The sequence below is a fragment of the Pseudopodoces humilis genome, chromosome 2 (genome assembly GCF_049639895.1).
Source record: "Pseudopodoces humilis isolate 2021_Gansu_Grassland_sample_001 chromosome 2, ASM4963989v1, whole genome shotgun sequence".
NCBI lineage: Eukaryota > Metazoa > Chordata > Aves > Passeriformes > Paridae > Pseudopodoces > Pseudopodoces humilis.
In genome coordinates, this window is record NC_142201.1 from 67,756,114 (window position 1) to 67,781,896 (window position 25,783).

Consider the following 25,783-nt stretch of genomic DNA (forward strand, 5'->3'; position numbering starts at 1 on the left):
CATTTTAATCAACCTACTCAGAACTGCCATGACAGCTTTCCTTCTCTAGGGCTCTAACAGTGCAACATATTGGGTGGGACTCCTGTCACCTACCTTTAGACATCTACTGTGCAAACACTTATATTTATGTTGATCAGATGAGTCTGCTATAAGCACTGGAAAAAATTAAGCACATTCAGGGCACAATCCACCTTGGTTGAAGCAGGAATTGTATCCCCAAAGTCTTAATTCAGAGGCAAAAGTCTACAAGACAGATGTCTACACTGACCAGATAAATAGAGAAATCCTTGTCTATTCCACCTCTCACCTTCTGGCTTAATTGAAATCCCATTTGGAAATCAACTGCTTTCCCTAACACTGTTTTCTATTAACAATTCACAGCACTTTGAGATGTGTGCCTTGTGGGAAGGATTTTGACTAAATCTTTCTCAGGGTTCAGACTCTAAGGTTCTCCCCTAGGAGAAAAATTGGTGGATGTGTCACAATGGTAAATATCATTCCATAAAAATATCTATGCAGAAGAACAATTACTATATGTGTATGAAAATTAACAGTCTACTGATGCCTTTACTGATTTGCGCATAACTTCCCTTGGAAGGTTAATGTCCATGAATATGTAACATGCACTTTCTTCTCCCTATTGCTTGTCTATTGTTTTTCTCTTTTCATTATTACAGCATTTCTCCATACAGCCTGTAAGACCTTTGGTAAAGAGTTATGTTTGCATCTGAGCATTAAAACTTATTATGAAGGCACAATAATTCCTGTAGTCTAGTTAAATATAATTGCAAGGGGAACAGGAGACAGAAACAGAGGGCAGTTCATAATTCATAGACTTCTCACATGATTTCAACCTTCTCCTTGCAGAACTTTGTGGGTGGGAGGAGGTTACAAATTAAGCTCTCTGCTACTTTGTGCTAAAAGCTTGTGCCAGCCCTCTAGTCAATGGAATTTATGTAATGATAACCAAATCAATTCAGAAACCAGTTTTGTTAATCTGTCAGAGACTCTAAGAGTGCACAACTTTAAACTTTTCTGACAGTGTCTGCAATTACTCTAGCTGAAGAAACACTTCTGAACCAAATCTAATGTTCATGGCAAAAGAGCTACATTAATTTATATCAGCTTCTGATTGAACTGACTAGAATAAATCAGAGTGAGCGGGCACACAATCAGCTCTGCTGGCAGATTTGCAGATTGCTGGAAAGAGCCATGATAAGTCTCTGGGGTCTGGCTGTGAGTAATGCTCTCCTCCAGCAACACAGCTGGATCCTGCCTAACCACACTCGCTGACACCCACCAAGATCATGTCTTATCCAGAACTGCTAGGTTTATAGCTTCCATCAAAAAAAAATAAAGAAGTTGTAAGCCATGAGAATATGCTCAGAGTAGAATAAGCTTCAGTGGCTTAAGGTGTCACCTCCCCTCCCAGCAATTTCCTACCTCCTCTTTGCCTGAAATTACTGCAGCAGTCAGTGGAATAAGACACACACACTAGTCTCAGCTGCTCCAACACAAGGTTCAGTAAGTTTAGCCTAAACTGCTTGTAAGATGACTTTAACATCATATTTTGCATTAAAATGGCTTAGAAACATTAGTGTTTTCCAATCCAGGGACTGCTGTGGAGTCAGGAACTTTCAGTAAGGAGGTCAGGGAAGCAGTGTTTTTTGCAGCAGTCCAGCCAGATTTGCTCAAATTTGACCAGCAATAGGAAAGACTAAGAAATTTCACACTTACAGTTATCATTCTTATGGCTTACTAAGAGGTTTATGAACTTCCGATTGTCTAGCTGGACTAGATGACCTTCTGAGGTCCCCTCCAACACAAATTACCCTACATACCTAGTGTGCCTGGCCAGGAACGTGAAGACACCGTTCTTCCTGCTGACACAGTCATAGTATATCTTGGCAAACCATGGAGACGCATGCTTACCAAACCCTCCCTCAGAGTGGTCAAAATAGATTGACACTGATATTGTTCTGGTGTTGAACAACTGCTTTTCAAAAGGGAGGTCAGCTGTAGCATGAGGACTCTCTGCCACTAGGAAGCAGCCCTGCTCGACTCAATTGTTACTAGAAAAAGGGATGGGGTTAAAAATCCCCAACCAGACAAATAGATATTATGCCCAAATAACCAACCTTCTCTGGGTCACAATTTCCTAGCTGGGGGATAAAATCCTCAGATAAAGCACTTAATGTGTTGTCTAATGTGGTAAGAGGTACATAGTCTCATGGGAAGGGATATTATGGAAGTGCTGGGATGAAGCTGCTTATCATCTGCGCTCCCCTAGAAATGCTGAACTCTGTAAGGTCTGCACAGCATCTATGCTTTTGCGTATGTGAAAAACCAGCAGGAATTGATGTCATGGGCAGGCAAGTTTGAAGAAATCTGGAGAAGGGGGAAGCCAGAGTTGCAGCTGTTATGAATTCATCACGATTTTGGCCCCGGTTCCAAAATTCTCAAAAAGACATAAGAATCTCCACATGATTTTGAGGGAAGCAAGATCTGTGAATATATGAGCGACACATTCACGCATGCTGTATTGTTTAAGAGGCATACTGAGCTTTTAGTTTCAATCCCTGCTCTTTCACTTGTGTCAGTTAGCATTTCTGAGAACCTTATTGTGAGATGCAACCTCATGCTGCTGCCTTAAAGTAGCTACAGCAGAAATTTTCCAGTGAAATAATGTACTAGTATCAGATGTGATCACAAGATCATCATCAACGAGACACTCTCAGGGCTGTCACAAGGCAGTTTCAGCAGTAAGGGCTCACTGCAGTTCTGCAGCTGCACACAGAAACACAGCTCAGATCCACTGGGGATTTCGATGGGCTGCTCCTGCCTCCGCATCTCCTCTGCCTTCCTGGTGCCTGCAGCAGCTCTACAGACTCAGCTAAATCGAGAACTTTGTCCAGCTGAACTCAGTTAATTTTTTGGAGGAGCAAAACTGGCTCTCCACCAGATCAGATCCAAGGCTTGCCTTGCCAGATGGCACCATCACGGTTACTGCAGTGTAAATAACAAACAGGAAGGCATAGCCGTGATCAGAGAGGAATGTAGGACTGCCCCTTTTGGTGGCAATAAAGACACAGGCTGTCTTGCATTAACTGTGAAATTACATCCTTAGAAAGGTTTATAACTGCATGGCTCCCCTTGCAGGACCAGGCTGCTAGTATTAACTGTGAGCTGCGCGTTTCAGAAACGCTAGGCAACATTCACAGGAATGACACATAGGAGATGTCATAGGAGATGACACAAGCTGGGTGGTGCCACCCTGTGAGGCTGCCTCTGATCGCCAAATACCACTTTAGTCCAGGAACAGGGCAAATCCCTAAATCTGTTCCTTTACAGTACTATAAAAGCATATTAAACTGCTAAAGATGGTCCAGTGCCCTTCTGCGTGCCCACGCAGGACAAACGTATGCTCTGCATTTCCTAGACACTCCCACAGATGAGGTGGAGGCACATGAGGTTTGCATTCAGACTGTGAATGAGCTATGATATGTATTCAGAGCTCTTCTCGGTGGTTCCAACTACAAGGACACGACGCAAGGGCAAAAAGTGATGCACAGGAAGTTCCAGCTGTACATGAGGAAGGACTTCTTTACTAGGCAATGACAGATTTACTATGCAATGGGACAGATTGCCCAGAGAGGTTGTGGAGCCTCCCTCACTGGAGATACTCAAGAACTGTCTTGGACGCAATCCTGTGCCGTGTGCTCTGGGATGGCCCTGCTTGAGCAGGGATTTTGGACCAGATGGCCCCCGGTGGTCCCTTCCAGCCTGACGCGTCCTGTGGCTGTTTTCAGCCTCCCCGACCCGAGCCCCGGCGCGGCACAGCGCAGAGCACGGCCGGCGCTCAGCAGCCAGCCGGGGCGCTTGGCCCCGGCACCCGCTGCCTCCTGCCCGGCCGGGCACCGCGCCGCTCCAGCTCCCGCAGCGAGCAGGACCCTCTCCGCCCGCCTCCGCCCGGGATGCTCGGCGCGGAGCCCTGCCGAAGGCTGCCAAACGCGGGCCGGGCGGCCGCGCCCGCGGCCATCGCCGGAGGTGCCGCGGGGTTTTCCTTTAGGAAAATCCCTTTCCCCCGCCGCCAGGGCGAGGCGGAGGCGCTCGGGAGGCCGGAGCGGCGGTGCCGTCCCCTCCCCGGGCCCGCCGCCGCCGCCATGGCAACCGCCCGTCGCCGCGCGCGCGCACCCCCTTCCCCGCCCGCCCCCCCGCGCCTCTCCCCCCCCCGGCCCCGGTCTGACAGAGCAGCAGCGCTGCGCCCCCTCCCCGCGCCGCTCCCGCCCGCGGACACGCACCCCCGGCTCTCCCAGGTAACGGCAGGGCCCGGGAACGGGGCAGCCCCTCACGGCACTGCTGCCCGCGGCAGGCGGCGGCTCGGACCCCGCCACGCTGACAGAGGCGGCGGGGATGGGGGGGAAACCAGCGATAGAGGCTGGAGCAGGGCGGGGGCGCCCCCCCATCTCTCGCGGAGCGTGCCGGGAAGTGTAGTCCGCGCCCCCCCCGCCGGGCACTGGGGGCTGCCGGGAGAGGCGGCGGAAGGGAACTACAGCCCCCAGCACTCTGGGCGGAGGGGGGAGATGTGTGCTGCGAAAGGGACCCCTGAGGGGACGGGAGGCTCCCTCTGAACGAGAGCACCGAGGCGGCTCTTCCCTCCGGAACAGCGAGACAGAGAAGCCCCTGTGCCGCTGCCGGGGCGGGAGGGGCTGCAGGGAGGGGCAGTGCGGCAGGGCCGGCTGGGGGCGGGGGGGTGGGCGCAGGGGCGGTGCGGCTGCAGAGGGGAGGCGCAGGGCAGGGGAGTGAAAGGGGGGGTTGGGTGCCTGCGGTGAGGGGAGGAGGGGTGGGGGGGCATCTGGATGCCGATGGGGGAGAGAAAGAATACAAGGAAAGGGGCACATGGGAACATAGGTGGATGGATGGAAGGGGAGAGATGTGCTGGAGGAGTGGTGGATCAGATGGACTGAGAGAGCTGTGCAGAAGGCAGAGCTGACCGGAGGCTGGGAATGGGTACGAAGGAGGCAATGGTCAGAGGGAGCCCTGGAAAGTGTTCCCAACCAGTTTGCGCCTATGGTTTCCAGTTTCACGTCTCCTACCACACTTAGGCTCTGTTGAGCTTGTTGCACTAGGTGGTCTGGACACAGTGTTACTTTTTAAAAAATTATTCTGCTACATTTATATTTTTTCCCAAAAAAATTCTGTCATGATGTCAGTATTGGCATTTGTCCCTTTTGTCTCTCCATTTCCTCTCCTGACAGTTCTAGTGTTATTCTTTATCTTGTATTCTCTAACAGCCATGAGGGGGAATGAAATTACAGTTTCTGTACATATCATACTTAAAATACACGTGTTTATGATTGGTATATAAGGGAGCGTCATTTTGTCTTCCTGAAAATCTGTATCTTAAAAGCATCAGTGCATTAGTACTCCCTTTTATATGAATATTGAATGTCTATTCCTACTACAGTTTCACATTTCACAGAGATGAGTTTCTTTCCAATGAATGCTCAATTGCAATTGCAGATTGTTGAGCAGATTTTTTTTTCTTCCTTTTCCCCCCACCCCTATGTCAGCTATATCCTAGATAGGCTTCACCTCCTTGCAGCTCCTGGTATTTGCCACACTGCAGAAGTGAACATTGCAGCTGCAGTGTGCTTCCAGAATGCTTGGCTCATGGAGATTTGGGCTTTTGAGTAGGTAATGGGGAGAAATAGATCCTGCCCTGACCTAATTCAAATCAAAAGAGAGAAAAGTAAATGGAATACAAGAAAACAATGATAGTCCTTTATCTGGTTTTCTGTGTAATTAAAAAAAAAAACCAACTGATTCTTCTGGGGATGAGCTGAGAAATCTGTAGTGCACTAACAGCAATATGCATATAAATGTATATTTAAAAACACATATGCTATTCTATTTAAGTAACACATATTCTTAGTCCTAAAGAGCCTATTCTTTCAAATTCAGAGTGGGGTTCAAAAGGTGGAAAAGTATTCAGCCCAAAATTCTGACTGTATGAGTCAGGGTTATAAACACCTGTGTGAGTGTATTAAACCTGCAATTATGCATGGAAGGCTTATCTGGGATGCAGATTGGCTGAGCTAGGAATGGAGCAGCAGCAGCACTGAGTCTTTGTGGAGCTGGCTGTGGTCTGGTAGGGCTCACGGGCTGCAGGGCAGGGGGAACACGGGTGTGCTGTATCCAGGGCCAGGTGTTGGAGGTTTCACTGCTTTTCTTGGCACAGAGCCTGATGTAAGAAATGCTGTGAACCCAAGCTGGCTCTGCGCAGACCCATGTTGGGAGCCTTTGGTGGCATGTTTGCTCCACCAGAAGTGCTTAGACACATGATAAGCAGAGAAGCAAGTGGCTCCACAAAGGACCAGAAGGATTATTGACTTGGGCCGAGTTCCACTTTGTTGAGCTGCCGACAGGCTCTGCAGAATCCTTCAGATATCTGGGCCCTGCATCCCGTCAGAGGAGGGGTTGACTGATCCACCTCAGGCTGGTCCCACCTGAACATGGGCCTGGGTTTGATACTAATGTCAGAAGCCCTGGAGACTGTGCTGGAGAGGAGAGAGATGTGTGGAGCCAGCCTGGGTCCAGCAGGACTAAGATGGAACAGAAGCTGGCAAGCCTGTCACTGCTTGACCCGTGTGTGTATGGAGTTACACTCCCCAGAGTGCCCCACAGCATTTGTTTTAACTCTTTTTGATATCCAGCCTTGCTAATGAACACCTCATTACCCCAAATAATGGTGCTGTGACCATATGGATGTGGCTGAAAGTGGTGTATGAGGTGCTTGGAGAAGGATGTTGTTCACGCTCAGTCTTAGGAATAGCACATCCGTCTCTGATTCTCCTTTCTACTTCTTCAGAGAACTGTACTTCAAAGGCTCTGCAAATGGTTATTTCATTCTTCAGGATGCTTTCTGTTTGGTTCACCAAACTAATGAAATCTGTAATTTAAATCTCTAAATTAATATTTAATTAAAACTCTGACCACCTATTTAGTGTTTTCTTATGTGTTTACTTTTAGCTTGTGGTGAATGTCTTTACTTCATTTGAAGATTTTTTTTTTTCACTTGCACTCAAAGTAACTCTCTGTTTCAAGTTAAGAATGCACATAAAAATAGTTTGAGGCCTGCATGCATGCTTCTTTTCCTTCCCACTTCCATACACATTTCCCCATTAACTCCATGTCTGCTATTGCAAAACAGTTTCAGTGCAAAGAGGCCAAAAACCAGTTAGCAGAAAGCAGTTGACTGAATTAGAAGATCCCTTGGTGCTGGGTTTCCTGGACTACGGCGTGTGTGTGTGTTTTATCTGGTGTCTGTACTGCTTTGAAAAATAACATAATCTGCTGCAGCCCTAATGCTGCTGCTGCCATTGTAGCCAGCCTTGTCACTGCTAGTGCACAGAGCAAAAGTAAAAAACAGCACTGGCATAACACATTTCTCATCTTTAATTCATTTGCATGTAGTTTAAATTCAAATCTGCTTGAACTGAGCCATGTCCTTACTTATAGATATGTTTCTAACAGGAGTTGTGATCCTGTGAGGTCATGATTGTTAGTATTCACACCAGTCCATGGGACCACAGCTGCATGTTCAAACAAAGCCATGTTAACAGGGAAAAGATGGATTTAGCTGTGGTACTTGGCAAGCCTTTTGTTTGTTTGTATTTTATCTGACAATGATCAGTTAAAATGTTGTTTTTGTCATGAAAACGTAATGTCTGCAGCATCAGCAATTGCTTCTGAACAGGGACAGTTAATTATTGGAAATGAAGATCAGTTGTTGTGCACCCAACAGCAAAACAAAAGAGATAATCTTTATAATAAAGCAGGAAAGACTTATTTAATTTCTTTTAATTATTGCATTTTTTAAAGTCTTTTTCTTAAAAATCAAATAAAATTTATCAAGCGCATAAAAAAATATAGTCTATATTTCAGTCCGGAATACAATTCTGTAAGCTTCTAGTAGAAGTCACATGTCATGCGGAGAAAAACACTTTCTTTGTTCCTCTGACAATGTTCCAGTTAGTGTTGCTGTTTATGCTTTCTCAGGTAAAGCATTGTCATATTGTTACACATCTCTACTTTAACAAGTTTTAAGTTTGAAGAGAAGACTGAAAAGAGGATCACTGTGCTATTTTAAGTGAAGATGTAATTGAGGGAGAGAGAGCTGTTTGGAACTGGTCAAAGCTGGCTTACAAAACCAATATGGCCTTAACCTAAGAAGGGCAGGTTTCAATTAACTGTAACGAAAAGCTTCCAAGCAGTAAGAGGAATTTGAGGAAAAAACAACTTCAGTTTATGACTTAGACTCTGATAATGGAAATGGGTGCACATGAAAAGTGTATAAATCCAAAAATCAAAACCTCTTAACACTGAAATTCTCTTCCTTGCTTTGCTTTCTGTGGCAATTGATCTGTTCTGGGATTGTGCAGTGGCAAAGAGTCATCCTGGCTCTGCCTTGTAGAAGTGGAAAATGTACAGTCATACCACGGTCATCAGCACTGTATTCAGAAGATGGTGCCTAACAGCGTGACTCTCTGTCTTGTGACATTAGTTGTAACTCTTACATTGCTTTTCGGGATGCCCGACACCATGCATGGCTGACTTACAGAAAATGAGAAACCGGATTAGTAGCCAATCTTCATCAGCATATGTCCAGGCCTTTCCAGATGTTCATCTGTCCAGTCAGCAGTACCGCAGGGCTGCCATGATGTGAGAGCATATGTCCAGCAATCTCAGGGAGCTGTGAGATGTTTTTGTTTTGCCTGGGTAAAATTTTGGTCAGAGAAAGACACATGTCCAGAAAAATCCTGGTATGGTATAGCCCTCTCAGTGAGGAATTAACATCTGATTTGGAGAAAAGTCTGATTGATAGGTATTAAATAAGGCTTGATGTGACTATTGAAACAATGAGAATAAAGCAAAAGTGTCTAACAGCTCATTCAATGAGAGTCCTCCATCCTGTGCAAGGGTCAAGTGCTTATGGAGAAAATGGGATGCAGTGGTGTCACTGTCAAAATGTCAAAACACTTGCATAAAAGAGACATGTAAAGATAGCAGATGCCTTCCATTTTGGCACTTGCAGAGTGAATGTTCGGGATCAAGCAAAAGGAAAACCCCTGCTCCAGAACCCCTCTACAGGGAAGGGTACTTGCTGCCTCTGGTAATGCTGTGGTGGGGTAATGCTGAGAGAGATGAATCCTCAGTATATCCAATCCTGTATCCATTCCCACTGGTATTGCACGGAAGTTTGGAATAGTGTGCTAAGCAAGCTGTCCCCCTTTTGCCTGCTGTTCACACAGTCACTGTATCTGCCCATGGATGTGTTTTGTGTGTATAATGCTTTAATGTTAAAGTAGAGACTGTCTTTTGGCTCTTGCTCAATTGTGCATTGCTTTAGTTCTGGGAGAAAAATTCTTTTCTGACCCCAGATAGGGATCAGCTCAGCTTATGCTCCAAAGAATAGAGATTAATATCCCCTGTGACCTTTTAGCCTGGCTGCTGCAGGGTTTTTAACAAGTGGGTTTAAGACCCCATGTGTGGCAGCTATGCCTACATGAATGTCTGTAATGTCTCTTCTTGTCAATGATCCGTGAACTAAGGAATCTCCAAGGATATCTTGACGTGCAGTGGAGCTGTTACGGTCTAGTGCAGGAGAGAACCACACAATGATAGAATGAAAAGCTGGTGTCACAAGTAGTGTGTAAGTTGTTCTAAATGTACTTGACAACAGTTGTCCCTGGCTGTATATTTACTTGAAAGATGTGGCTGTCTTATGGTAGGAAAATTAAGTATCTAAACAAAGCTCCAGATAAACAACAAAATGCTCTATTTATGATTTTTGTATTTCTGGTTCCTTGGACTTCCCTGATGTTGTATGAACTCTATAATACAATATAGAACAGTGAGTACATAACATGAGAAGGTCCTCACCTAGTTCTAGTTACTTCTCCCTCCCTCCCCATCCCTGACATTGAAGAATGGGATGTCCAGAAAACAACACAGGAAATAATTGCTTCCTAAAAATATTTTTTCCTTGATTTTGGACTTGTTTGGATTTGGTTTGGTAATTCTGAACTAACATTACCTTCACTGGTGTGCACAGGAGGCGTAGTTTGTTTAAACCATCTTTAGCATTAGTTTTAAATAGCGGTAGAATCTCAGAGAGCTGCCTGGGATTCCAGGAAAGCACTGATTTAGGCCTACAGCTGCTGTTTCAAATATGGCTCAGGTAAATGGGTGACATTATATTAATCTTTTCAAGCTATATGACCTGCTTTGGTGTCTAGTGTAGGTGATAAGGAAAAACAGAAGTGCCTGAATCCACAGGAAAGATCCAGGGGCTCAGTTGTCAGCTCAACTCTGGAGCTATTGGCCACCCAGTACGTACATAGGTGTACATCCACCAACCTCCCTCCATGCTCCAAGTTTCAGTGCCGTCAATGTTTTAAAAGCTCTCCAGCGTGACACACCAGGCATCAAGCTCATGCATAAGCTTTGGCATCACCAGCATAAGGCTAGAAGCCCCCAAACTCTCAGTAGCTAGAGGAAGTGGAAGAGTCTTGTTTGGTTTGCTCCTGCAGTTTTAAAACCATGTACATTTTTTCTGTGTCCTGCTTCTCCTCTCCCTTGTCTAGCCGATGTCCTGAAGGGGGCACATGTTTGCATGGCTCCTGTGTCTTGCCTCCTACCTGTGGATTGACCCAGCTTCCACCACAGACAGAGATGATGAGGTTGTCTCCTTTGGTGAGCAGGGGACTCTTCTGGAAGTAAGGGGAGTTGGATGTGAGTATCAGCCCTCTTAAGGCCAAAGGGAGTTAAATATGCCCAGAGGGTGGGAATTAACTGTAATAAGGAGGGACTAGAGGTTGTAAAGCAAGTACATGTTCTCTTTAATGTATTTCTAGGAACTGAATTCAGCAGCTCCTTAAAAATGTTTTATTTACTTGCTCTCTTTCACTACATATGGGGAAAACCTCCAGAGATTTGAGGAATGTTTTTCTTAACGGTGACAGTCTGGTTGTGAAGCAGATCCTAACTTGGATATGTTTGAAGACAGGTCAATGGATTCTGCCTCAGATGGTGTTCTGTTCATTTGTAAGTTGACTCATGAGATCTGAATGGGTCATTACCTATCTTCAGTTCCTATAATTTTGTCTATTTCCAGTGCAATATGAGTGACATCACTTTTTTTTCCCGATTAGCTACGATCTTCTGTATTCTAAAAATTAAATGGTCTTAGTTGCTACCAGTCTAGCTCTTGGTAACAATGTATCCTGCCTATGTCAGGAAACAAAATTAGCGTTGTCACCCTTTCCACCATAGATTTTCTCCTGCCCAGTAGTTTACAACAGCCAGCTGGAATGCTATGCAAGCTGAAATGTGCAGCACAGCATGAGGACAAGTAAAACCCCAGTATGTCCTGCTGTGCTTGGTGGAGTGTCAGCTGCAGGGTAGCAGCATGTTCTTGCTATCAAAGTCATCAGCCACATACAAGCTGTGCGACCTGTGGGTTTAAGTGACGGTGGCAGGTTTCTATGGCTTTGTTGCAGGGAGAAGGAGTGATGAGGTGGTGGAGCAGACCTGGTGTGCAGCTGTAGGCAGCAGTTGGGACTGTCAGCGTGGCACCTTTGGGAGGGGCAGAATGAATGCCATGTGGATGTCTGTTTAAATTATTGAGGGTTTGAATTTTGCTAAGCACAAGGGAATACAGAGGCATAAGACACATCCTCCTTAATGCTATCTTGCTCTTGTCTTGTCTGTTTATAAAACCTACTAATATTTTTATAACCCACTAGGATGTAAAAGGTTGCTTCTCCCTGTTCTGGCTTCTGTCTGCTACCACCTGTTCCTTCTGTATGTGCTACTGTAGCACGGGCTGTTCTCAGCTGTGTAACCTGAACTGTGTTTCTACCCCTCCCTCCTGGTTTCTTCTTCACCTCCTTGGTCTTGCCAAACCCTTGATGCAACGAGTGGACCACCCTCCAGAGCTGACCTCCTCCCTCTTGCTCTATGCAACTCTTCATTGCATAGCTAGGAATTGCAATTTTTAAAGTTTCATTTCCAGAGGTTTATATCTGGGTGGATGTCAGGGACCCCACACATACTGAGTCAGAGTACAAGGGTAAGGAACTGATGTTAGTTTTGTGTGGTGATGACCTAAACTTTGGGTCACATGAGATTCAGATAAAAGGGCAGGCACTGCTTCAATCTTGAACCTTAAATACAAACCTAGCTGTACAACACAGCTTAATTCTGATTGTCTGGGTTATTGCTTTCTTGAATGGTTACTGGGAAAAGCTGGGCTATGGGTTTGCCTTAAAATCATGCTGCAATTTGAGGACTAGGGGAAGGTTGTACTTTGGGAATCACTATTCTAAGGAATGTTAAATTTAGATTGCTATCTTTGCCATAAATCCCAAAGTGACATGTTAAATTTAATGAAAAAATGCAAGTCAGCATATGAATGTTGGAGTGCTTTGAAAGAATATTTAAACAGAATGAGACTCTCAACTTCGTCTATAGTAGAGCAGCCATTCAACCATATCATAATCTCATTAGGGTGAGGGCTCTTGAAAGTGTGAAGCGCACACATCCCTGATGCTGGTTGGCACATTTAGGTATGTATGTAATACAACAGTATAAAAAGCAATTTAATGCCTTGTGTGATTTGTGATTCATGGCTGATGGCTGCTAATACATTGTGGTGATCTACAAATTAAAGTTTAGTTTGTTAGGTTCAGTGTGGGCAGGGCATTTAATTTTCTTGCATTAATTTAATAGGATTGGGGCCAAAGGCAGCAAAGAAGTTGTGTTTTTTATCACTATAAAAGACTTACAATTCATGATCTGAAATCCTAAGCTAGTAGAGAGATACACCAGACATAAATGGTTGTAGAAAAGCAGGACTAGATGGGAACAGCGTTGGAAAGACACAATTCAGCTATGAGAGAAGTAACAAAACTAAAGTGTCACTGTCTGAATTATTCTACAGCATGTAAAATTAATTTTTCTGGTAATTATGTTCTCTTTTAGATTTCTGAGTGAAGATGAATTTAGCAGAGATTTGTGATAATGCCAAAAAAGGAAGAGAATATGCACTCCTTGGGAATTATGACTCTTCTATGGTATATTACCAGGGTGTCATCCAGCAAATCCACAGACATTGCCAGTCGATCAGAGATCCAGCAATTAAGGGCAAATGGCAACAGGTAGGGTGAAATAACATTGCCCGTATTCTATTACTTGAATTTGAAAACCACACTATACCCCCCAAACCTTATAAGATGTAGAGGACTTACATTTCAGTGATGTTGGCAACATTTGTTGTACAATATTTTGTTGATATTATGGGAAAATAGTTTTCGTGGTGCATTCAAAAGGAATTCTATTGTTCAAACTGAATCAAGTTTTTTGTTGTTTTCACTTAGGATGTCTGTCTAATTCCTGGTCTGTTTGTGTGTACATACTGTCTGTGATTGCATACTTCTGAAAAACTGAGGTCTTCCTTTTCCCCTTGTATCTTTTGGCCATCTAATGTCCAGTAAACTAAACTGTGAGTGGGTGGGTTAGCATCCCTAGAGTGGCTGTCTCAGTAGTAGCTAACTATAAGTCTATCGTGTACAAATTTGGATCAGGTTTCTAAAACTGCAAGTCATACTCTTAGCTCAAGTCTTACACACATCCATCTCTCTGCTAAACAGAGTACTGTTCAGACATGAAAGTAATCTGCAGATGAAATGTAAGAACTCTCAAGGACATCTAGTTATTACTTTCAGTATTTAAATATTCTTTAGATTTTTTGGTCCCATTTTCCATGGTACAAAATGTATTTCTTAAATACTATGTTTTGAAAGAATAATACAGTTCCTATAAAAGATACAATTTTGCAGTAGGTAGCTGAAAAGATAATTTGAGTAAGAGTTTTTCTAAATATCATATGTTTAAATGTTATTGCTTAAAAACAGAATCAAATTTTCCTTTTTATTTCAGCAGATGATTTGTTTATGGGTTTGTGTTTGAAACCTCTGACACTAATATAGAGTATTTTGTCTACTGATAAATATAACACTCTTAAGAATCACTTTGTAGTAACAGTACTATTTGCAGGTGTTTATCATAGAACTGTAGAAGTCTGTTTATGTAGAGCTTGTCTGCAAAGCATGTGCATGTACATCCAGAAGAGATAGTTTTCCTGGTAATGTACTGAGTGGGATGTTGTATAGGAGATATTCACATTCAAGTTCTTATATTCAAGCCTTTTCCCACTCCAGGCCATGCTGATACAATATGTTTATGCCCAATACATGTCCTTGGTTCCTGCCGAACTTGTAGCTGATGTGAAGGTAGAGAATGAGCATTTCCTCATCCTGCAGCTGAACCACTTCATTGTCTTCACATCTAACATTCCTCTGATGACAATGATTCTTCCAATAAACTTTCAACAGCTCTTGTGTTGTGAAGGTCACTCAAGTCTCGTGTTATTGTGTGTTGTTTGAACTACTTCAGAGAAGCCCGTGCTAGATGGAATGTGTGCTGCACATTGGAGAAAAACATCAAGTACAAAAGGACCATTAACACAGTTTCCAGGATTTATTTCCTGGGGAAGGCAGCTGGCTCTCTAGCAGAGGATCTGAAGTTGGCACCTTCTCAGAAATTGTCCCCTTTAGGCAAGAGAAGAATGGCCCCTGACCATATCATATAAATGCTTTAGAGATGTGTCCCAAATAATATCTGCAGCAGGTGGGGTAGCGTCTGTCATGCTGTGCACTCATGTTAATTCTGAAACTTCCCAACATGGTAGTGGCAGATGAGCTTTGTCAGAATATTCCTTTGCTGTTGCTGGTGCCAGGCTCGGAGACAAGCAGCAAAAAGTAAGAAGTGTGACTGAAAAAAAAAAAAATAATGAAGGGCTTATTTGCCTTCTCATTTGTTTTTAGGAAAAAAATGATGCAGCCCTGAACTACTAGCTTATCCAGACCAGAACTTGCCTGTTTTGGTGAGACCTGTAGAGATGGCCTGCTTTCTTTACCCACTCTTTATAAATAATTGTTGTGCTTTCTCACTCCTTGAGACAGACTAAGAGGGAGTCTGATGATGTGGATGTTAACATTACTTTCTAGCTCAAACAGCAGCTACATCCAAACTGTCAGTCACAGTCAAGAAGCTGTCTTGACTGACAACCTGTTCTGAAGAAAATTTAACTGAGAAGTTGGATTATAAGTAACATTCAATCACAGTATTAAAGCAATATCTAGATATTAATTTTAGATCTTTCTCATTAAAGAGTTATGGCATACACATTATGTATGTTTAGCAAATTTCAGGTCCAACCCACTTGGTACCAGTACTGTGCAGAAGCAAAAGATTCCCGCACCAGTGTGGCTTGAGAAGCAAAGCAGGCCTTAGGTCATGGTTAAGGGGATTAATGAAGTTGATTTTTTTACCTAAAATTCTGTCTCCTCAAGCATATGGAACTAGACTGTTCTTCAGGTCCTTCAGCTTCTCCATCATCTGAGGAATCTGGAGAGTATAATACCACTGGTACCTTTTGGAGGTGGAGTTTAGCAATTACTAACACTGTGTAGGTACAGCTTTTAGTCTTGAATGTCCATGTAGGTAAGTGCTCAGAGGAGAAGGTTGTTACTAAAACCAGTTCTTCTCTGGGATGTACTGTCTGCATACACATTCACAATCTTGAACCTTCTGAAGGATTCCTGGGATGCTGAGTGTCAGTATGAAGCATTCCCTTCCTTTCCTTTCTGTATGTTTGTGTGCAGCTCACTAACAGGGCGTTTGTCCTACTGGTACTTCAGAGGCAGTGAACTAAGTCTTGTGTGTTTGTGGACATGTTGCCTTGTAAAATAAAAATGTTCCTTTGAGGAACATATCAAAGAATGGTTCCAGGTGTTGCTGTGCAGCTGACCAACTTACATCTCTTACATTGTTCTTCCTGTTTGGTCTCTTCTCAACAGTGGGTGCTCCATCCTGAATAGGTACCTCATACCTAGTGGATCTGTTTTGTTGCCTTGTGTACGACAGAGCGTTTTCCCAGTAGTTTATTGAGCAATGTCAAAGCCCAGGTGAACCAGAAGTAGTTGGGATTTTGGGTCAGATTCCCAAGTGCACTTGATCTTCCTCTCTTCACGTAGATGTCATTGTTTTCAAATTTCTACAGGTTGGTCTGAACAGAATGATGTTCTGTGCAAGTACTTGTTGGGCTGTATTTCATGTCACAGAGAGACAGCTTCAGCTTTGCAACTGGACATCTTGATTATAAAGATTCCTCTTGCTTGGAGCTGATGGTTAAGATGAGGAGGAATATGAACATTTTAATATCTTCTCCACTGGGAACAACTGACTGGCTCCGTTGCAGTTGATGCAATACTGCTTCTGGGAAGTCAAAATCAGTGCTAAACAGGGAAGAGGGATTTTGTTACTGATCTGGCACACCCTGCAGAACTTAAACAGGGCAAAAGATGCATGCTGAGGACCCACCAAAGCAGAGACATGACAGCATAAGAATTCCCCTGACTTCATGGAAAATTCACAGCCATTGATCATCTCTTGACTGGTTTGTCTTGGGGATATCAGGGTGACCTACTCTCAAGACCTGTCCTTGTTTTACATCCAGGGAGTTCCCAGCTTGCAGTGGGTTGGCTGAGTGTAGCTCCATTTGCATCTTCACTCCTAGGCTTCCTGATATCATTTAAAAAAGAAAAAGTTACTTTGTTGTGTTTTGAGATTTGGCTGACAGGTAGGCTTATTAATTCATGTAAATGCAGGCTGGGACTGGAAAGATTCAAAATCAGAAGCAACTCATCCTTACCAAAACTTAAAGATATAGGTTTAGGCTCATGACCGCTACTCTTAACTTTACTTGTATTGACATTCTCCCTGTTTATTCTGAGAGAGCTTCTTGGCTGTTGCAGTGTTTTTACTAGACAGCTGGCTTGTAGGAATGAGCTGCTTCAGTGGCAGTTCAGCAGCTGCAGAATGACAGCAGAGTGTGCCCCCGGGAGATAGTACTGGCTTACGACAAGGCCAGCGGCTGTCAAGCAAAACCTGCTGCGTGTTAGAACCATGTGCTCTGCACTGCACAAGATCAGAGAGCACAGGGACCTCCATTGGAGCTCAGGCAGGAGTTCAATGATTCCCTGAGCCAGCAAGGCACCCTGACTGCCTATGGTCACTGGTGCAGGTGATTAGGCGCACTGCATTCCTGCTTAAAGAATAAAGAGTGAATTCTTCTTTTTATTATTTCAAACACATTTCAGTTGATCTATGCTTTTGTTGCTTTTTTGCTTCATGCCTGTTTCATTAACATTTAGTAGGTTACATTGTGATTAATTAAGAAACATTCTCTGGGTAACTCATGAATAGATGTCATTATAGGAGCCATACCTTCACTGCATGGGATCAGACAGGGTTGGAGGGTATCTGTTTTGGATATGGTTCAGGGACTTTTTATTTTTCACTTTCTAAAAGATCGAGCTTGTTGAATAACTAACACTAATTGCAGGTAGTAATTTCATGTTTGGAAAACACATAGAGATAAACTTGATCAGTTTTTCTTCAGAAAAAAAAAATAATCCTGCACATTATTTGTACTTACCAAGGTACAAATATCCACACTTACTGCAATGGGTATAGAAGTTCAAGCTCTAGCATAGCAAATAAAAGCTTGTGATGGAAAAGATACATGAATATGAAATACAGAGGTACTCCTTGAAAGGGGTTTTGGAACTGCCACTAAGAATAAGTGAACTCAATTCTTGTTCACTGTGTTTTATACCCATCTGATAAGATGTGTTTTCTGCTTGGTTACTGTAAATTCTTGGGATTGACATGTCAAAACAAAGCTGTGTGGGGCCATCCTGTGGGCTGAAAGGCTTTTTATTGGGCCTTCCAACATCACCCAGTGCCTACGATGCTGTTTCTGTGGAGGAGGTGATGTGGCTGTTAGAGGAGGCTGCCATACCAGAGCCTGGCTCTGGGGACCAGGCAGCTTCATGTGGTAGCTGAATCCAGCTAACATCCTGCCATGCCTAAAGAAGCCAAGCTCTTCCCTACCTTGTCTTCCCTCCATCTCTGCCAGCTTCTCTCTCCCTCTGCCCCTGTAATTTCTTTTTTTCTGGGATTTACCTGATCACTGTATGGTGTACATGTCCAGCTTACTAAGCTAACAGAAGTGTCCTTTATTTTCTTTTTACCCTCCTAGGCCAAGTTTTTTTGCCACTTTAGCAACCTGTCTTACTGTATTGAGATGCCAGAATTGAATCCAGGAGAGCAGGGGCACAGCGTGGTATGGGGGAAGTGAAGGGAGTTTTTTCTGTTTGACAGTAGAAAGCTGCTAACTTGGCACACTATCTGTTGAAGCTGCTTAAACATAAATAACTTAAAAGATTTCTTCAGGCTCCCTAAAACCTGAACTGGAGCCTCCTGAGGGTTCTGGCACATAAGGGTATGATGAGAAACAAAGAGACTGGGTGAGTCCAAACCAGTGATTTTTCCATTTGCAGCCTTCCTAGGTTGTTTGAGAGTGACAGTGATCACTGAAAGACAGTGCTCAGTCAAATTCATGATTGTGGCACAGCCTTTTTTGGCCCATGTTTGGGTTTCTCAACTGCAGGGAAGTCTTTCTGCACGTGTTTCATCCATGTCAGTTTCTTTAAAGCCTCTAGGAGTTTATGGCTGGTTTTCCTTTGAGGTCCACACGCTGAGGATTCCTTGTTGGTCAATTTGTCAGGTATTGACTAAGAAATATAGTGTGTATTTCAGAGTTTGGTCTGCTCAGGTCTGGCTAAGAGATGGCTGGCAGATGTTAGTCTGTTTTCATCTTCCAAAGCATCAAGTGGTCACTTTCCCTCAGTTTTTAGATACCATCCTCTTTCTGGTCCAGTGAGGTGAATGACAGCACACTGGCTGATAGTGCTAGAAAGCTGTTTTTCACCATTTTCTCTGCATGTGTTGGAAGGCTGATATAAGGAATCCTGTCAGTACTCTTGAAGCACTGGATAGGAAGTGGCTGTCTCTTGTGGAGTGGTGCCCTGGAGGATTTATGCTGTATCATTCCTTTGTACCTCACAGCAGCTGTTTGGCTGGATTTATTTTTGGACAGGAGGGATGTGTGTGAAGACAGTTTGAAGGAACCAAGTTAGTAATCAATCACATTTGTAACTCAGCTGGAAGCTGTCACATTGGGGAATGTGTCCACTAATTGTGTGATGAGAAAGCAGAGAGCAAAACAGGGCAGGAATAATCCTGCCTGAGCTGGATGTCTTGTGTCTGGGAAGATACAGTTACCCCATCTGGAATGAGCAAGAAGGCTGCTTTTCCCTGTGAAATCATCGAGATCTTCCTGTACTTAAGGCTCTTTTTATACAGGTGTTCATAAAGCTTCTTGTAAAGCAATTGCAGTGTTTCAAGATCTGTGCAGGGCCTTAGGGATTTACCCTTCTCTTTCCCTCTTCCATACTAGTATCTTGCTGATGACAGTCACATATATAATAAAATCATGGAAGGAACTCATAAAAATCATTGAGTCCAACTCCCTGCTCCTACCTAAAATTAAGCCACATGACTAAGAGCATTGTCTAGACACTCCTTGAACTCTGGCAGACTTGGTTCCATGACTACTTTACTGACCAGCCTGTTGCAGTGACTGACCACTCTCTCAGTGAAGAACCTAGTGTCCAATCTGAACTTGCCCTGATGCAGCTTTGTTCCATCTCTTGTGTTCTATTTTTGGTTCCCAGGGAGAGGAGATCAGCAGCTCCCTCTCCGATGCCCACCTTGAGGAAGGTGTAGCCAACTGTGAGGCCACTCCTCAGCCTTCTCCAAGCTGAACAGGTCAAGTGACCTCAGCTGCTCTTCATAAGTCTTGCCCTTGCCCTTTCACCATCTCAGCTGCTCTCCTTTGGACACATTCTAATGTTGTGCTCCTCACAGAGTTTAGTTTGTAATATTATATTTTAATGATTTGGTAGGTTTTATAACTAGCACATCAGAGACTGTAATCAGAGATCTTTTATGCCAGAATAGTAGCAAATTACTATAGATTTACCAACAACATCATTACTAGTATGAGAGTATGTGTGCACACATGTCAACATACACACATAAATCCAAGCATCAGCACATGTTACGGAAGAGTGATCCCTGTGTTAGCAATCATGTCTGGCTGGGACATTATCAAGCAGGAAAATGAACTCAATGGAGATTAAATTGTTTATGTTGCTGTTAAAGGTCTTATCAGCCTGGTAGGTCTGGGGTTTGTGAATAGGAAGACTTGGGAGTCCCTGCCTTTGAGGTTAGCTTATGTTCTTGAGGTACTTTCTATGTTTGTTTGGTTCTTCTTAAAGTTTGAATTGTGACAAATTTTAAATAACATACGTATTTCTCAAGGTCCGACAAGAATTAGTTGAAGAATATGAACAAGTTAAGAGCATTGTCAACACTTTGGAGAGTTTTAAAATGGACAGACCTCCAGATATCTCTGTATCCTATCAAGATGAGCCTTTCAGAGATCCAGCTGTTTGGCCTCCTCCTGTTCCAGCAGAACACAGGTAAGGAGAGGCTCAAGCAGAGTGGGTGGAATAAAGGTGGGTCACTGTAATTTTATATTTGTTTTTGAATGCTTTTGTAACATGAAAATCACATTTAATTTACTCATTTATTACATTTAATTTAGTCACTTGTAATAAAGAGTAAATCTAATTAGTTGAGAAAAAAGTACTTAAACTACAGTCAGATTTATTTCTTACGTTCTCAAGAGAGTCACTCCTTTATTCTGGTAGGAGTAACTAAGTGCCTGGAACTAGAGTCTGCTGCAGCGGTAAATGGGCTTTTGGTGACCCAGAGCTGATGTTCTCATGTGCAACGAGAAAACTTTTCTATTTCAGTTTATTTGAGCAAAAGAATTAATAGATGACTGAAGAGTCTATAAGGAGCTGGAACTGAAGGATCTTGAAGGTGGTTAGAAATTGCTCCCTAGCTACAGATAATTCAACCTGTGTTTAATCCATTGGTTAGTTTAATTGCCAAACATGTTCTGTTATACATAGTGTATCTCTTCTGTAACCATATTTAAGGTAACTTCAGTTAGCTAATAGATTTCTTAAGATATTTGTGCATTTTCTGAAATACCTATTTTCAACTTAACAGAGCTGGTTGGAAACAGATTCAGTTTACAGACAAAAATAGCATTTATCATGCCAGTATTTTTCTAACATAAGAGCAGAGAATTTTAACGTGTGTATTCTCACATAAGCAAAAGGAGCAAAGTGAAATGAGAGGTCTTGGTTAACGGAAAGAAATGCCAAGTTTATTTATAACTTTCTGTGCTTTATGATTATCAAAAAGATCTTTGTTTTTCAAAAAAAAAAACAACAACAAGCAACCCCTAAGAATATAAGTGTAAAATTATATTAATGCTGGTGACTCTTGTGAGTGATAGAAATAACTCAGATTTTCTATGGTAATGTTATGTGAAGTTCAAGATGTATTCTTGTATTTTCCGTATTGGTAAAGCCCCAATAGTTCATCTGCTTATTTTAAGCTGAAATTTAAATCTTGTGCAAATAATTATGGAAACGCAGACACTGTTCTATGCAGTTAAGTTTGAAGAAAATGCATGAAAAGCAAAATATTGCCATTTTATCCAGCACTGTGTTTAAAAATGTACTCAATTTAAAGCATATTCCAGAAAAATGTTTTTGGGGTTTAAATTCTGAGTTGCTCAAAACAAGAATCAGTACAAAATTCAATAGTGGACACTTATTAAATCTAGGTGATATTCCTGGCTGTTTATTTTAGTTCTGTATTTCAAATTCAATCCCTAGAGAAAAATGACGACACTTTGTCTTAAAAACAAATTATTTCTCCTCATTCTACTGCTGAGTACTCTTTGATTTTGTGGGTGACATACACAAATATAGGTGGTTGCAGTTTGGCTCTGTTTGCTTTTGCTTTCAAGGCAGTTTTTATGTTTTGACATTTTCACACAGGCGAATGAAGTCAGAGGTAGGCGGATTGTTTAAAATCCTCCGTCTTTTGTTTTGGGGCCTGTCAAAGCTTTTAGCCACCTTTTTTTTTTATTTCTCTATTTTTAAAATTTTTATTTTACCAGGAATGTCAATGTGCATGTGAATGTAGCCTAATATAATCTCCTGGTTTGGAGTCAGAGGAATATCCAATTTGAAGACTTTTACTAAATTGTTTCCTCTTTTGTTACATGGGTGTTAGTTTGTTGTAAGACTGATTAGAAGTACTGATATGATAATGTTAATTTTTTCTTTTGTGTTTTTTCTTCTTACTTGGGTTATCAGACAGAACCAGAAACATGGTTTTGGACTTGCAGATATAGGGAAATAAGGCTTAGGGTCTAGGCAGCTTTAGTAATAAAGTACTAAGGTAAATTAGAATTCTTCCTTCTTAATGTTGCTCTTTTTTTCACTGTTTTTAGCATGTTTTTGTTGTGGTTGCTGTTGTTAGGGCTCCACCTCAGATAAAACGTCCCAACCGAGATGGAAAACCTTTGAAGAAAGACTCCCCAGGACTTCAGCCCCGCGGGCCCGCGGGCAGAGCACATGTTCTCTCCAAGGGGGAGAAATCTTCAGGCAGCCGTGAAAGGGAACCCAGAGCTAGAGGAAGAGATGACAAGGTAAGAAGTGGAAAAGAACTTGGCAGGGAGGTGTTCTCATGTTGCTCGTGGCAAAGGGAAGCACTCTTAGTCATTCAATGCAGATAATAAAAAAATCACAACAATCCCATATGGGAAAACTTAGTACCTTCTTTTTCCCCCATGAGCAAAGCACGTATCATGGTGATATTTATTAATAATTACATAAAATTAAGAAAAGTTCTGTTATGTTTGCTCTGTCTTGTTGTAAGACAGAGAGGGAAGAATAGTATCTTGTTGCTGAGGGTTTCTTATTCTTTGAGTGAAAACCGTGGGCTTGTCTGTAATCTCTTATGTGTCATTCAGGCATAAAGTTCCTCCTGCTCCTTTTCCCACATGTTTGGTGGGGTTTGTTTTTTCCTTAAAGGAATCCAATACAGGGCTTTTGTAAAAATCTTAATGTAAAAAGTACAAAAGTGAGACCAGTACCCTTCCCTAGACTTGAAGCATTATGAATGGAGTTCCCCAGCACCATTGCCTCTGCCGTACCATAATATAATTTATGCCTAGGAGTTCAGAACAGTTACATAAATGCATTGATGATACACTTTTTTCATCATAAATTGCTTTCTGATACATAGGAAAAGTATTAAGTAGTCCTAGCCCTTATTACCATCAGAAGGTAGGGCCAGGCACATTTTCAGCAGTGCCACTGAGTGACTGTACAGATCAAGCATTTTAGAAATCTCTCTACCCTGGATCAGTAAGATTTAAAATAACAAGTGTGCCTCCTGCAAGCTATAAAAATCTCATGAAGATCTGTGAAATTATTGAAAGTTTTCCCAGCTATATGGGGAATTGGAGTCGTGGTGTGTGACAGGTTCACCAGATGTGCTTGTGTAAGGCAGCCTTCAAAGTCTTATCTCTAATGAGGCTGAACTCTGCTCTCCAAGCTTTCTGGTGATGAGCATTATAGGGCTTTACTATAAGGAGCCTACAACAACATGACTTGTATAATGCTTGTCTCTGGGAATAATGTGATTAGCAATACTACTGCTGTGAGGTGCAGGAAAAGTCATGAAGGTGTTTCATTTAATATGGTACATTTTAAACACTGCTCTTATCTGAATAAATTGGTCACTAGGTGGCAGAAGGAAAATATGTCTACTCCTCAAAAAATTCCAATACACGTGCTCTTGTATTCCCCTTTGTCTAGCTCCTTGGTGGTTATTCTAGTTCCTTTGTCTGGGGTATGTGACTGAAAAACACCCCAGGTTACAAATCTTCATGTGCTATATAATGGTTCTTGTAAGGGATCCATGATTGGCCTTTGAGAAAGATTTTGAATGAAAAAAGAAATAGCCATGTGTGGGAAGAGAAAGAAGTTAATGCAACTTCCAATATTTTGCACACAGGCATGAAAATAGATTTACCTTTCAGTTTTGCTCTTTCTTAGTTTACAAGTGTTTGTCAGTTTCTGAGTTTGAACCATCAAGCAGCTTTCCCCTGTAGCCTGTTATGTCGAATCAAAGAGATTTGGTAACTCATCATGTTCAGTTAAAAATAATAGGGCAGACCTGAAGCTTTAAATTAAGTAACCAGGTATCTTTTCTCCTACTAAATGTTTCAGCTCTGTAGTTTTTGGGTTTGGGTGCTAGGATAGGACTACTTAGAACATGCAATAAACTATCCATTTCCTAAGATGTTGATTGCAGTGTAATAGTGTAAATGCTGTCCTGGCTATAATACCACAATGTAATGATATATTTTTTCAAGGTGAATATAAGTATAGTACGTAGATTTTAGAAATGCTCTGTGTCACTTGAAACAAATGCCTTCTTTCACTGTCTCTCCACTCTAGACCATAACATCTTGTCATCCTGACAGTAATCATCTTGGGATAAGTCATTTAACTCGACTATGCCAATAAAATTACCTTTTTTAGTGGTATATAAAATAATTTTGAACTAAACCCACCAGATTATGTCCATTCACTAAATCCTCATGTGTCCTTCTTTTTTTTTTTTTTTCCCCTAAAATACTCCTTTCAAGTTTTTTTACTTCTTAGTTCCACTAGAAATCATTAGGCTTGTTCTCAGGGTACCTTCTTCTGGATCATTACCAAGAGTTTTAGCTTCTGTTTAATAGTTCAGTTTAAAGAGGCAGCATGAATGCTATCAGTATGTCTTTTAGAAATCGCATAATACCATATCTAAGCACTGGAACACTTTTTTAGGAGTACTCTTTAGATTATATTAGACGGTCAGTGGATAAGGACAGTAAATATTAAGAAAGATATGAAATAGCCAAAGTTTACACAGCCATATCAGTGAAGTGAATATTAACAACAATGAAAATATGACTTAAAAAATTAAATTATTTTTGATTGATTATCCTCCTATGCATCACCAATTGTGATATGAGATAGTTGCATTTAGGTGAAAGCACAGATCTCCGTTCATTGGGACTGGAAGGCTGCATAATCTCCATCTGAAAACACTGAAAGAACTGGTAGGTGAAATTGCAGGGCTAGGAGCACATTTTTACAGTAAAATTTACTTAGTCTGATGCTGTCCCATGTGAATGGTGAGTTGTGTTGACAATGCCTCTATTGAGAAAGGGAAAGGAAAAGTGATCCAGGCAACCGGAGTTGTTAGTTTTTATATGTTTTACAATAAATTTAGAGTGGATGAAAACTAAAGACTTGGAACTAACTGAAAAGTGAAATAGAGTGAAATACGGTTCCTTAAGCAAAGGAACTGCCTGCCTCTTCCAGGGCTTTCTTTAGAGTTCTAGTTAATGTCTTATAGAAAGAATTTAATCTACCTGGATACCACATGGAAAGCAATATGTTAATCTAGTGTGTAGTGTAGAGGAATTGGAAAGTGGGATTAGGCAGCAAGGGTAAGTAAACAAGCAGTATTGAAAGGAGAAGTAGCAGTCAACTGGCAATTAATTTTTGACTCTTGTTTTGTATTTAAATTAATATTTTTGTGCCAATTGAACTTGGCACAAGAAAGTACATGCACTAACTGAATTTGCTTGTGGCACTAAGATGAGAAGCACAACCACCAGAAGAGGCAAATGAGGCTGTTGCACAGGTAGAGTTGGATGAAATGGGATAATGTTCAGCAGTACAGAGCAGCAAGT

The 25,783-nt window shown here is 42.2% G+C and overlaps 1 protein-coding gene across 3 annotated transcripts in view; it reads left to right on the forward strand.

The window, feature by feature from the left end:
- Positions 1–4,225: 4,225 nt before the first annotated feature.
- The window catches only part of KATNAL1 (katanin catalytic subunit A1 like 1), a 52,676-nt gene continuing 31,118 nt past the window's right edge, over positions 4,226–25,783 (forward strand). For 2 of the 3 annotated variants that reach the window (XM_088051968.1, XM_005516295.3), the window contains exons 1-5: positions 4,226–4,316; positions 10,650–10,797; positions 13,048–13,223; positions 20,419–20,579; positions 22,507–22,675. In XM_088051968.1, coding sequence (XP_087908094.1) covers positions 13,062–13,223; positions 20,419–20,579; positions 22,507–22,675 — 492 coding nt within the window. In that variant the 5' untranslated portion in view covers positions 4,226–4,316; positions 10,650–10,797; positions 13,048–13,061. The remainder of the gene's footprint in view (positions 4,317–10,649; positions 10,798–13,047; positions 13,224–20,418; positions 20,580–22,506; positions 22,676–25,783) is intronic. The other variant, XM_088051967.1, reaches the window with a different exon arrangement.